Consider the following 13,559-nt stretch of genomic DNA (forward strand, 5'->3'; position numbering starts at 1 on the left):
CATCAACTGCATCTTTACTTGGCACTGAAACAGTGACAAAGTTGGCACCAGGTGGGCCTCCCCAGGGAGTGCATTCCATAGATAGGGAGCTGCTACAGAAAAGACCCCTTTTCTTCATCACCACCTTCTGGACTTCCCTAGGAGGTCTTAAGGTCTGGGTAGGTTATATAGGGATTGTAACAAAGAAGGACATATTTGCCAATATATGGTAAGAATGTAGTGCAATTAATAAATATTGGGGAGAGGGAGGGAAAATAATGGTATTGTAAGAAAGGCAGCAAATGCAACCTACAGACACACCTGATTTGAGTGCTTCTAAGGCATGTGAAGTAGCAGCCCAGGAGAGATACATCCCATATGCTAATTAAACCACTAAGGGACTTGGCTCATGGTTGCTAAAATTGGGGAAAGTGCTAGCCAGTTCCACAACTGATCCGTGGCTAAGGAAGATCTAGGACCTTACGTTCATGAACAAAATTACCAGTTGTAAATAACATGGGAGAAGTGAATTTGAATGATTAATAACTTTCAAAATAAACTAAACACTTACTCTGTTTTCCATTGGAATCAGAACAAAACTGATTAAATGATTTCTATGGATATATTAAGCATGAATTGATTTTGCTGCAGTGTCATATATTGATATTATTAATATATTTTTTTAAAAAAAATAAAACACACAGTGCCCAGGACCAGTCAAGTTGAGTCAGAAAACCTGAGTCAGAAAATCTGAAAAGTGCCTTTTCCTGGCAATGAAAATGCAATAATAACTCTTTGCTACCTTTTCATTATTCCCAGAATCACCCAGTGCACCCTACCTAATGGTAGGGCTGGCCTTATATATGTAGGGGAACACTATTGTTGTCGTTATATAATGAATTAGTAATTATTATCATTTTACTCCTGCAAGTGCCATAAAGTTTCAGAATCTGTTTCTGCATCAGTTTTTGCTCAGTCCCTGCTGGGAACAACTTGGTGTTTCAGTGCAGAATGGATTGTACTATGTTTTCAAGTAATTCCATTGTTTCACCATTCGTACTGCTGTGCACTCATGGCAAGCCAAGCTGTCAAGTCACACAAGGACATGGGGAGGTAAAATAGGAGCTACTTAGCAGCATGCGGGATCAAAATGTATCTCAGCATGGCAGGCAAGATTTAAAATGTCTTCTCTTTTGAAAAGCAATTATTTATTAACTGCTAGAATGGGCTTTAGAACAAAGTGGTATGTATTGATTTAGAGGTCTGTTTAAAGAGAGGTGTTAGGTTGGCCACTGGACTGAACATCTTATATAGCTGCTCTGTATTTACTTTTATAGAAATATTTATATGCCACTTAATTAAAATAACCTCCTTAAGTCGTCTACGTAAACTAATATAAAATGTATTCTTAAAAAAAAAAGCATTTGCAAATGAACTTCAAAATGTCAGATATATTAAAATTATCAAAATATAGATCAGATCAACAGTTTTAAAAACAAATGCAATATACAAAACATTGTTATAGGTTGGAGGGCTGTCCTAAACAAAACAGTTTTTGACAGGTGTCAAAAACAGGTACCCATGTGGTGCCTGCTTAATAGGCAAGGAGTTCCAAAGTTGGTGCAGGCTGAGAAGTGCATCCTACTTAAAGTGCAGGTTCCAGACCTCCCTGCCTGCTGTCTGTACTAATATGGAAGGAAATGGGACAAAGCAAGTACCTTGGTGGAACAGATGCCTCCTTTACCCAAGCAGGAATGACTCTGCTGCTCCCACTGTGACTGCTAGACAGAAATACAGTTGTATTTATGACATTGGCTGGGTGATTTTGCCCTGCAGATGCTATTAAGTCAACAGCATGCGAACAGGAGATTGCAATGAAAACTTTTATGGCTTCTTTTTTCTTCTTTTTTTTCTGAGGCCTCTGGAGGCTCAGAAGCATGTAGAACAAATATAGCACAGGAAATGCACAAAGTGTACAGAAGCCTCATCTTTATGGCTGAATGCACAATATGTACACCATAGTGGCAAGCAGCTACAGACTCTGTTTACTTTTGCCAGCTGGATACAGTGAGTTTAGCAGCACTGAAAAGAAGGGTCCAAAAGACTGGTTTCCTGAAACCCCAGCATTTTTTGGTCCGATGAGTTTTCTCAGAATTATGTATAGTAGGACCTTTTTTAGCACACATAGTTCAGACCTTTAATGGAGCCGGTTGCTATCTAAATAAATAAATAGTGACAATTTAAAATAATATTGTAAAGTATTGCAACTTGTTACAATTTTTAACTTAAACTGAGAGCTCTATATTTGATGACATTTACCCAAAAGTAATTCCCCTTTTGTCCAATGGCGCTTAGTCCTGGAAAAGTATGTTAACATGCATAGAGTGAAATCCTGTCCTCAGAAATAAGCCCATAGAATCAGGGATGAGTAAGAAATGTAAAGCTGAGTCTCCTTCATTTGCAGTTTCCCAAACAGCCATCGAAATTTTCATTGCCTTTTTTTCTTGCAAGTTTTCTGCAGCCAAGTAACGTTTACCAACAAAAAAATGCATACACTAGGGTGAAGTGTGCATTAAAAAGCACATGTCAGTGGATGTAACATACAAACGTGAATTACCGTATATCAAGGGAAATTGCTTTGCAAAATCCCACGCGAAAATGTGTGTTTTAGGATAAATTGTCATTTATCCGAAAGTGTGGAGAAGTATGAATTTTGAATTGTGATTGTGCTTCAGTTTGCATATTGTTTTGGAAAGTGTGAACTGGGTATGTTCGCCTTCAGATGTGAACTGAACTGAATTTCTCTCTCTCTCCCCCACCCATCCTGAATTGCAATACAACAAGGAGTCTTGCAGCAGCTTGCAAATTGACATATGCTAGCATTGTGTCATAATCAACTTGTTATCCTTTTGACTACAAGGCTCTTCTTGGTAATCCTCATAGTGAGCAGATGCCCTTTCCTCCTTCTTACAGTTAAGTTTGATCTGGCTGAAGCAAATGGGTCTTTCCTCTACAAAAACAAAACATTAAGGCAGTTTGTGTTGCCTGCCTACTCACTTGGTTTCTCCATGCAACTAAACTTAGGCGAAGATTATATCTCATTCTCAGGCTGCTACAACAGAGAGATTGTTTACAGTTAAACACACACACAGTGTTGCTTGCTCGAGGCTCATGTGCTCAGGAGTAAGTAAACATCCTTGATGTTCACATGCGATCACTGCATTTATCTAAAAAGGCATCTCAATGGGTTTTTTATTATTATTATTCCTCTCTTCTCAGGAGCAACTGAACCAAACTGACAGACTTCTCAGCTGAAGGAAGCAGATGCTTAATTCTCTCCTGCATCCAACAGCTGCCCTGTCTTCTCATTTGGGTGCCTGGGAAAGCTGACTCATTTACACTTCCACCCGCACGTGGACAGAGTGAAAGGAGGAAAAACTCACTGGAGGCTGCAATTGTTTTGGTTGACACAGGCATGCCGTATAGAGGACCAGAGCCTGGAAGAACAGATCTGTGCTTTGAAACAGTAGCCTGGATCCTGCAGGGGGTTCTTCCCCAAGGTATGCCAGAGTAAAGTGCTCCCTACTGCTCCCGGTACATTCTGACTCAATACATAAAAACTGTATCCCTTCAGGCTCTCTATTCTGGTTTTTCATGAGCCCCTCACCACTGTAGCTTCTGCCTCCAAAGTGCCAATGCTTTGATTGCACAGAAAACACCAAGGGAAAGATGCTGGATCTCAGCTTTCTCACAGAAGAGGAGTATGGGAAGCTGATGAAGGTGCTGCAGAGGGATGCCGAGTTGAAGAAAAGAGATGGAGATCGTATCAGGTAAGAAGTCAGAGCAAAGTATTTACAAATTCTGAGAGGTTAAGTTTCCTGTAGTAGTGATGATGGTGATGATGATGTTGATGCCGGGGTCACCAGCATGGTTCACACAGGCACAGTGGCACCCTTAATATTTGCCCCTGGCACCCAAGAAGCCTCTGACCCCTCCTACTCACTTCCCCCTTGCTCATGAGTTGGTAAGGGTGGTTGCCTCCCCTGCGCCTTGAAAAGTACTGCTCAAGTGATTCTCTTTCTCAATTTCTTCTTTTATTTCCATGTGCTTTATTGAGCTCACATTCCACTGGATTTGGCTTTAACCCAGATCCCCTGGAAAGATAAAGTGTGTGTGTGTGTGTGTGTGTGTGTGTGTGTGTGTGTGTGCATGCATGCACATGCTTTCTTCTGTCTTGGTAGGGATCTGATCTGGGAGAAGTGGGAGAGAAGTGACCAAAGTAGGTGGCACCTATGGTACCTGCTCAAAAATCTGTATGTGCCCCAAAACCTGGAGTTCAATTCTCCCTGTGATAGCAGGTTTGCTTTTTGAAATGTGAATGAAGCAGCATACAGCGCTGTGAGAAAAAGGACAATTTCCCGTATTCATGCTTGAGAAGCTGTCCATTTTTCTAAAAGAAACCCCCCCCCCAAACTACTACCTTTATGCTTCCATCCTTTCCAAAGAGCTTGGGGTAGTGTATGTGTCTCCTACTTTTATTATCACAACAATCCTATGAGGTAGGCGTAGCTAGCTCCTTGGGAGCCCAGGGCGGCGCAAATGCCCTGCACCCGGGGGCGGGGCAAGCCTCCCACGGGGTAGGGCAAGCTGGGGCAGAGCACACTGCACAGAACCTCCACAGAGTCTACAAGCCCCACGTTGCTGTTTCAGGCAGCGCGGAGCCTACAGGTGCCCAAGCTGCCGCGTCGCTCCCCAGGAGAGACGTGTGGCTCGGGCGCACTGCAGGCCAGGCCCCGTGGACACCATCCTCAATGATGACACTCGGGGTGGCCCACACTCCCCTTCCTACGCCACCAGGTAGGGGGAGGCTTAGAGAGAGGGGACTAGGATTACTCAGCTTGAGTAGGAATTTTAATTCAGGACACCCCAGCCCTAGACCCCTTATTGTTGTTAGTATCTGTCTGTCTCAAAAGACAGTGGAGTGCGCCTCTGGAGGTGAAGTCAAACCACTGCTTTAGCAGCATTGCAGTGACCTCCCCAGGGCACAAACCCAGGCAGGGTGTTTGGAGCTTCTTGGCTGCCCAGGCAACAAGACCGCCATCCTGGTCTTGCTGATGTGGTCCAAAGGAAAGCAGAGCAATATGTTTGGCACCAGCTTGGTGTACAAGGTACCATCCAACCGTCTTAGGGACTCTACTCTGGATTTGTGTAGGGTTTACTAAATAATAGTTTGACCCAAGGCTTTCTTAAGCTGGAACTCAGTTCTGGCACCTCTCAGTGCAATTGCCATTGTAAGAGAAGAAGGGAAGCTTTCATGGTGAGTTCCAGCACCTCTTTTCGTAGAAAAATAGCGCTGGTATGACCTAGCCCAAACCAGCTTTCAATGACCTGTGTGGGAATAGTGATGATCTCTGCCTTTATGGCTGCCGCTTCATGAATTCTTGCAAATCAGCGATCGAGCAACTGTTCTCCTCCAGATGTTTATTGGACCAACTGCAATCAGCCCCAGCCAATATACCTGATAGTTGGGGGTGATGGGAGTTGTAGTCCAGCAACATCTAGACTCTAGAGAGGCCTGGCAGGGGCTGATGGGAGTTGTAGTTCCTGCAGGGGACCAGGTTGTCAAAGGCTGCCCGGGGGATGGGGGGGGGAGGTTTACTGTCTCTTTTACAAACGACACCTTCCCAACCTATTCATTTACTTTCAAAAACTGAATGTTTCTTGTTGGCGGGAAAATCTTTATTAGACCTTCTTCCAATAAAGTCTAATATTTGCACACCGGTATAAAACAGTGAAACACAAAATAGCCGAGCAGAGGAAACACAATAAAAAGTCAAAGCAATAAAATCAGCAGAGAAAGTGGAAGGAGAGACGATGAAAACCAACTGACATGCTGCACGTCCTGGACAAATCAAAATGTTTTTTATTTGGCGCCAGAAAACCCAACAAATTTGGCCCTAGGAGACTCATGCAAAGGATTTTACAGCAACTGTAGTCCTAAGTTAGCAGTGGGCTGGGAATTTTTCCAATTTATTTTCAGCCATTCTCCAATTGGGCCACATCCATGCTGTACAATCAAAACACTATTATACCACTTTAACTGTAATGGATTCCCTCAAAGAATCTTGGGAGCTGTAGTTTGTTAAGGGTCTGCAGGATTAGACCAATGGTTCATCTTGTGCAGCATCCTGTTCTCAAGGGGGCCAGCCAGTGAGAAACCCACAAGCAGAGGTACAATTCCCAGAGTTCTCTGGGAAGAGGGACTGATTGTTAAGCTACTCTGGTGGATTGTAGCTCTGAGCGATCAGAGACATGGTCTGGAATATCCCCCCAAAGGCAAAAATCTTCCTATGGGTAAGCTGTTTGTAGTGACTTAGCAAACTCTGTTCTGGCTTAGGAACACAAGTTATAATTCACTGACCGACGTTTTCTTCATGTTGAATGAATGTACATACAAGACGGAGGGGGAGTGGCTTCACAATGGCAAGCTTCACTCCCAACCATCTCCATATATTTTTCGTTTATTTTATTTAGCAAGACCTATATACCACTTGGGACGCGAGTGACACTGTGGGTTAAACCACAGAGCCTAGGACTTGCCAATCAGAAGGTTGGCGGTTCGAATCCCTGCGACAGGGTGAGCTCCCATTGCTCGGTCCCTGCTCCTGCCAACCTAGCAGTTAAAAAGCTCATCAAAGTGCAAGTAGATAAATAGGTAGTGCTCCGGCAGGAAGGTAAACGGTGTTTCCATGCGCTGCTCTGGTTCGCCAGAAGCAGCTTAGTCATGCTGGCCACATGACCCGGAAGCTGTACGCCGGCTCCCTCGGCCAGTAAAGTGAGATGAATGCCGCAACCCCAGAGTCGTCCGCGACTGGACCTAATGGTCCCTTTACCTTTATATACCACTTAATATACCACTTAATCAAAGAGTGGCATACAAAAAATGGTGTAAAATGTTCGTTCAAAATTAATAAAATCAGACTGATATGTTATTAAATTCAGGACTTTGGCTTGGCCAGTAGAAAAATAGAAATAAAATGATTTGTTACTGTTTGTTCCTGGGACAAATTTAGGGTGTTGCTGGTAACATATAAAGCTTGCCGAAGCTTGTGACCGCTTTATTTGAAGGATTTTCTTACCATATATATTTGCCCACTCAACCACTTTCAACTGCAAAACTGGCACTTTTACAAGTGTGATATAATATTCTGTGAGAAATACATATTTTAGTTTGGCAGCACAAGCTCTCTGGAACTCCCTGCTTATTGATATTAGGTAGGCAGTTTCTCTGGATTATTTTTGACGCCTGCAAAAAAAAAGTGGTGTTTTTTTTAGGCAAGACTACCTAGACACATAGGGCTCATCCACACTTCATTTTGTGCCCCTTTTCTAGGCAGACATTCATGGCTGCCAGATCTGTATCCGAGTGGTTTTGTTTTGGATTATTTTGGTCCTGGTGCTTTCCCTAGGGGGAGGGGGGAACAACATGTTTTGCTACTGAATCAGAGCATTGGCAATCAGATTTCCCACAGATTGCTGTTTGCTCCAATTCAGCGGTAAAGTGCAGGTTTTCTCTGAGTGTGTGCTGTGTAAATGCAAGGCTCTGGGACTGATTTTCCTTTTCATTTCTGCTAAGGCGATTGGAAGGCTCACTGAAGGATGAAAAGAAGAAGAAATTTGTGACTGGACAATGGTTCCATGAGGTGAAGGCACAGCGCTTCCAGGAGGCATTAGAAGGCCCAGAACTACTCCGAGCATCGATTAAAAAGAAAAAGAGTAACTTTGACTGTAAGTACACAGTAGTAAGCCAGAGCATGGTTCAGATGATCCTCTAAACCAGTGTTTCCCAAACTTCAGCTGGTTTTGGACTACAATTCCCATCATCCTTAACTAAGCAAGACCACTGGTCAGGGATGATGGGAATTGTAGTCCAAAAACAGCAGGAGTCCCCCATTTTGGGAAACCCTGCTCTTAAACATGGTTTGGATGGCAGAAAGACACTGTTAAGTCGTGGGTTGACATAGCAGCCGGCACAGCGATTTCTTCAAGTAGCTCTTTATTGTGGTAAGCTGGAATAAAAACTGACTGAGAACAGCTCAGCCGGCCTGTATTTATAGGCAGCCGGCTGTCAACATTGTAACCACCACAGCCCAGAGTTCCCGCCTAAAATAACTGCCGCGGACCTGAGTGAAAACTATCTACAGACCTGAGTGAAAACTATATACAGTATCCCCCTGTTGGCCCAGGGTGAAACTACACTACATAACACCCCTCCCCACCGAGATAAGGCGTTAGTTACAATCGTAATGGTTTCCTTATATACAGCACTACGCGTAATGGTTCAAATAAGCACAAAAGCATATCGGTTACATTTCCCATACTTAGACCAACAGTGATACCTGTCCAACAACATAGTCCTTTAAATACGTTGGGCGCTTGGAAACTCTGCCAGACCGCCGGGGACTGGTAGCCAAGTCCGGAGGGCCACACAGTTCTCGCTGAGGCTGTGGTGCGACCCTAGGTGGCGTTGGAACCAACTCCCCTGGATCCGCTGCTGTGGGTGGAGCCTCCGCAAGTGGAGTGGTCTGAGTCTGTTCTGAAACGGCTTGGTTCGGCTCCACGCTGGCAGTTTGCGAGGGAGGTGTAGGTGGGGCCTCGCCATCTGTACGTGTCTCTTCTGGAGCCGCAAGCGCAGTTGGGGGCACCTCGGTAGTGTCCAAGTCCGCAACCCTGCGCCTAAGCTGGTCTATGTGCCGTCGCCACAAGCGTCCGTCTTCGAGTGCCACCTGGTACGAGCGAGGTCCAGTGACTCCCACTACTGTGGCTGGCACCCAAGGGATGTCCCCCACATAGTTCCGGGCAAAGACCTGGTTTCCTGGGACAAATGACCGTGGTGCGTTGGCACAGCCTGGGGGTTCAGCCACGGCAAAGTCTGGGTGTAGCCGGTCGAGCGGTGACCTGAGGCGGCGGCCCATAAGCAGTTCAGCAGGACTCCTCCCTGTGGCCGCATGAGGGGTGATGTGTTGCACGAACAAGTATTCGGCGACCCGCTCATGCCAGTCTCCCCGGTCCAGGCGCGCCAGTGCCTCTTTTGTCGAGCGCACCATTCTTTCCGCTTGCCCGTTGCTGGATGGATGAAAGGGTGCCGTTAGGGCATGGCGGATGCCCAGTCCCAAAAGATACCGCTCAAACGTGCCTGACGTGAACTGCGGTCCGTTGTCAGAGACAAGGACATCAGGACACCCATGCGTTGCAAACAGGCCTCGCAGCACCCGGATGACAGCTTCGGTAGTGGTGGAGGGCATCAGGGCGACCTCCAGCCATTTGGAATAGGCGTCCACCACTACCATAAAGGTCCGGCCGTGAAAGGGGCCAGCCAGATCGATGTGCACCCTCGACCAGGGTGTCTTTGGCGTCTCCCAGGTGTGTCCCTTAGCTGCCGGTGGTGCAGGCCTCGACTCCTGGCACGCTTGACAGGCGGACACCCAGGCAGTGATGGCATCGTCCATATTAGGCCACCAGACGTAACACCGAGCCAACGCCTTCATTTTGACAATTCCCGGGTGGCCAACGTGCAGAGACTCCAGGACGCGCTGACGGAGTCCCTGGGGAATCACGACGCGGTCTCCCCACAGCAGGCAGCCGCGATGAGCTGAGAGTTCATGTTGTCTGGTTGCGAAGGGCTGGAACTCCGATGCAAAAGGCCCTTGTGGCCACCCCCTCCACACCCAGTTGAGCACCCGGCTGATGATGCGATCCTGGGCAGATGCGGAGGCCACAGTGGCAGCCGATACAGGCGCTGCCGGAAGATCCTCAATCAGAAGGAGCGATGAAGCTGGAGCCGGGTCTTCCACAAATGCTGGAAGAGGGCAACGGCTGAGGGCGTCGGCATGGCCCATCGATTTCCCCGGGCGATGGATGAGCCGGTAGTGGTAGGCAGCCAGGAAAACAGTCCATCGCAGCATGCGTGGTGAGAGGACCGGTGGAGTTGGACGATCACCGGCGAGGAGGCCCAGGAGTGGCTTGTGGTCAGTGATGAGGTCAAAAGTCCTGCCATAGAGGTATTCATGGAACCTCTTCACTCCAGCCACAAGTGCCAATGCCTCCTTGTCGAGCTGGCTGTAATCCCATCCTCGTCGCCAGTGTACAGCTCATATCCTTTCCTTTCCCTTCTCACATGTGTCTTACAGAAACCACCTTCATAATTTCTAATTCCTGTTGTTGGAGCACTAACCATTGTTTGTCATCATAGCAATCTGTGGTTAGGAAGCATGCTAGGTATGTTACCTGTAAGTCACCTTGGGTCATTTTGAGAAAAGAGACTAAGAATGTTATAATGGTGACAATACTACTTTTATTATTATTACTATTATTATCAACATTATTATTTCTCTATTTATTGTTATGGCCAAAGAACCTCAAAACAACATACAAGAAGGTTTAAAACTCAAAGTGATGTTTTGGGCGCCTGAAGTTTGCTTCATTTGCAGCTCTAGAAACCCAAACACTTGGATAATGGTTTTCGGTTTTTGCTGGCCCCAAAAGTAGGAAAGAGGATGATATAAGTCAGGTTCCTTTAAACAAGATGGAAGCAGTTATTCCTGCTTCTGCTCTCTCACCTATACCTTCCAGCTAAAATCCACATGCATTAACTTTCATTCTCATATTCTGGCTGTGCTTTAGCACATGGAATATTTTTTAGAGTTTAGTCATTTGTATTTTCCAGTGGTGTAGTGGAGGCAGATTTTTTCCAGTATACAGGTAATGACATTATCTACCTCGGTGTCAGGGTAATTGACAGGCTCGCCTTGCTCTAGCACAAGTCAGCAACCTTTTGGCTGGTCCATCGTCCCTCAGACCATGTGGTGGGCTGGACTATATTTTGGGGGAAAAATTAAAATGAACAAATTCCTATGCCCCACAAATAAACCAGAGATGCATTTTAAATAAAAGGACACATTCTACTTATGTAAAAACACGCTGATTCCCGGACTGTTCGCGGGCCGGATTGAGAAGGCAATTGGGCCACATCCAACCCCTGGGCCTTAGGTTGCCTACCCCTGCTCTAGCAAGTGAAAAAGGAGATAACAAGGCTTTCAAGTTTGTTTGCATCAGGTTAGCATATGGAAAGTCAGAGTGAGGAAAACAACCACGCAGTAGCTGAATACTTCAAGTTTTCTCCTTGATAGAGTTCCTGCTTTCACATGAGCACGGTCAACGCAACACTTGTTTTGCTAGATGATTTGCATTTCTAAATAAAAGCAAAAGGTGGCATTTCAGCTGGCTCAACATCTTTGGTTAAAGCTCAGTGTGTTTTGCAAGTTGTGCAGTCAGAAGTAAGCCCCAATGAGTTCAGTGACTTTTATTTCCAGGAAACGAAGCATAAAACTGCAGTCATAGTGATCCTAATGAATAGGATATTCTACTTTGCCCTTAAACACTTTTGAGTGTGTGTAGGGATCAACACAGAACACATGAGCAATATTCAAGGTGCTGGTGTATGAAGCCCTTTACAGCATGCGACCAGGATACCAGACAGAATTATCTCTCACCTTGTATTGCCAGTTGATCACTGCATTCTACAGGCAAGGGCCTCCTGCAGATACCATCTTATCAGGAGGTCCATTACACAAAGTGTGGGAACTGGGCCTTTAGTGTGGTGGCACCTACCCTTTGGAGTTGCCTCTCCTTAAATATTAGACAGGTGCCATCTCTCTTGTCCTTTTGGAACCTAATGAAGACCATCCTCTTTCAACAAGCCTTTTAAGTTGAGGTCTTTCCCATTCTGCATCTGTATGGGAAGTGTGCTTGCTTTTAAGATGTTTTTAGCGTTTCTCTCTTGTTGTTTGCTGCCCTGGGCTCCTTTGGGAGGAAGGGTGGGATATAAAATAGGCAGAGGGCCTTCTTGGTAGTGGTGACCCTCCCTGTGGAACACCCTTCTATCAGATGTCAAGGAGATAAGTAACTATAAACCTTTAGAAGATATCTGAAGGCAGCCTTGTATAGGAAAGTTTCAAAAGGTTTACCGTATTTTTCGCTCTATAACACGCACCCGACCATAACACGCACATAGTTTTTAGAGGAGGAAAACAAGAAAAAAAATATTCTAAACGAAACAGTGGGTGTATGATTTTTGTGGTTCATGCTGTGGCCACAGACATGTGATCTGACAGTGAGTTTGGGGTAGCCCAGTGCAAAGATCCTGAGGATCCATGTGGATCCACGCTTTGTAACCACGTTTTAAGTGGGGAGGGAAGGAAAAGCACTCAAGTTACAAGGAACACGCGTGGGTTGGGTGGCGAAGGATGCTATTCATAATGCAGAAGAGGGGTATAAGAGGAGAAGGCTCCTCTCCTCTCCCGCTTTGCTGTCTCAAAGCGAGCCACGGAGGAGGAAAGGAAGGGGAACCATGGATCCTCACGACTGCAGCAGATCCCCACCACCACCCGTAGGCATTCGCTCCATAACACGCACAGACATTTCCCCTTACTTTCTAGGAGGAAAAAAGTGAGTGTTATGGTGCAAAAAATACGGTAATTTTTTATTATGTTTTTTATATGTTGGAAGCCGCCCAGAGTGGTTGAGGCAAGCCGTCAGATGGGCGGGGTACAAATAAAGTTGTTGTTGTTGTTGTTGTTGCTGTTGCTGTTGCTGTTGTTACTACTACCACTACTACTATTATACTGTTGCCTACATTTTTGGACTCCCTTTGAGATCATGGCTCTAGGGGTCGTCAAAATGCACTTCAAAATTTACTGCAAGTATTGTCAACTTATTGGATCTAAATATAATCTGTTTTGGATACCAGTGTAATAGAGAAGATGGATGATGGTGATGGTGATTTTATTACAACATTTATATCCCACCTTTCCTTCAATAAACTCAAGATAGTTAGTATATGGTTCTCCCCCTCCCCATTTTATCTCCACAACAACCTTGTGGGTAGGCTAGGCCTAGATACAGTAACTGGCCTAGGAGAGCTTCCTGGCTGAGCAGGAATTTGAACCCTGGACTCCTATTGCCCTAGTCCAGAGCTCTAACTACTGAACCAAACTGTCCCTACTTCTGAGAGCAAAACAAGTGCAAGTGAACATTCTTCTAAAACACTGAAGGGGAGCCATATTGTACTCCTCAGCGGCATTCTGGGACCTTGCCTTTTTTCCAGGAAAAAAGAAAGAGGGGGGTTATTGCCTTGCACTATGCTTGGAAATGCACAGCACTTTTTGAAATGGAACAAATCCGACCTGACGGAGCTTTTGTGAGGTAGATCATTAAATCTGGGCTTGAATCCAAATCCTGCCAGCCTGAATTTGGCACTTTGCTATCAGGGTGCACTGGTGGGTAATAACACTTTGGGATGATTCATATGATCACAGAGGCAGGCCAATTAAGCCTTGGCTGAAATATTACAGGAGTGCTGAGCAATGTTGCCCAGCCTCCAGATGAATTCATTTTCTTTCTTTCTAGTGAGGATGGAACACAGTAGAATCTGAAACAGGTTAGGTGTTGATTCTAGGAATATAGAGCCTTGCTAAGTACTCTGGAGGGTTTTCAGGGAGGATTCTACTTTTTGCCCTGTT

General features: G+C 45.5%; 1 protein-coding gene across 1 annotated transcript in view; it reads left to right on the forward strand.

The window, feature by feature from the left end:
* LOC310698178 (synaptotagmin-like protein 2) overlaps window positions 1–13,559 on the forward strand; it is a 58,510-nt gene that overhangs the window by 10,295 nt on the left and 34,656 nt on the right. The window contains exons 2-3 of the mRNA XM_083485030.1: window positions 3,259–3,809; window positions 7,616–7,767. Coding sequence (XP_083341156.1) covers window positions 3,709–3,809; window positions 7,616–7,767 — 253 coding nt within the window. The 5' untranslated portion in view covers window positions 3,259–3,708. The remainder of the gene's footprint in view (window positions 1–3,258; window positions 3,810–7,615; window positions 7,768–13,559) is intronic.

The sequence above is a fragment of the Podarcis liolepis genome, assembly GCF_965112155.1.
Source record: "Podarcis liolepis genome assembly, chromosome: Z".
Taxonomy (NCBI): Eukaryota; Metazoa; Chordata; class Lepidosauria; order Squamata; family Lacertidae; genus Podarcis; species Podarcis liolepis.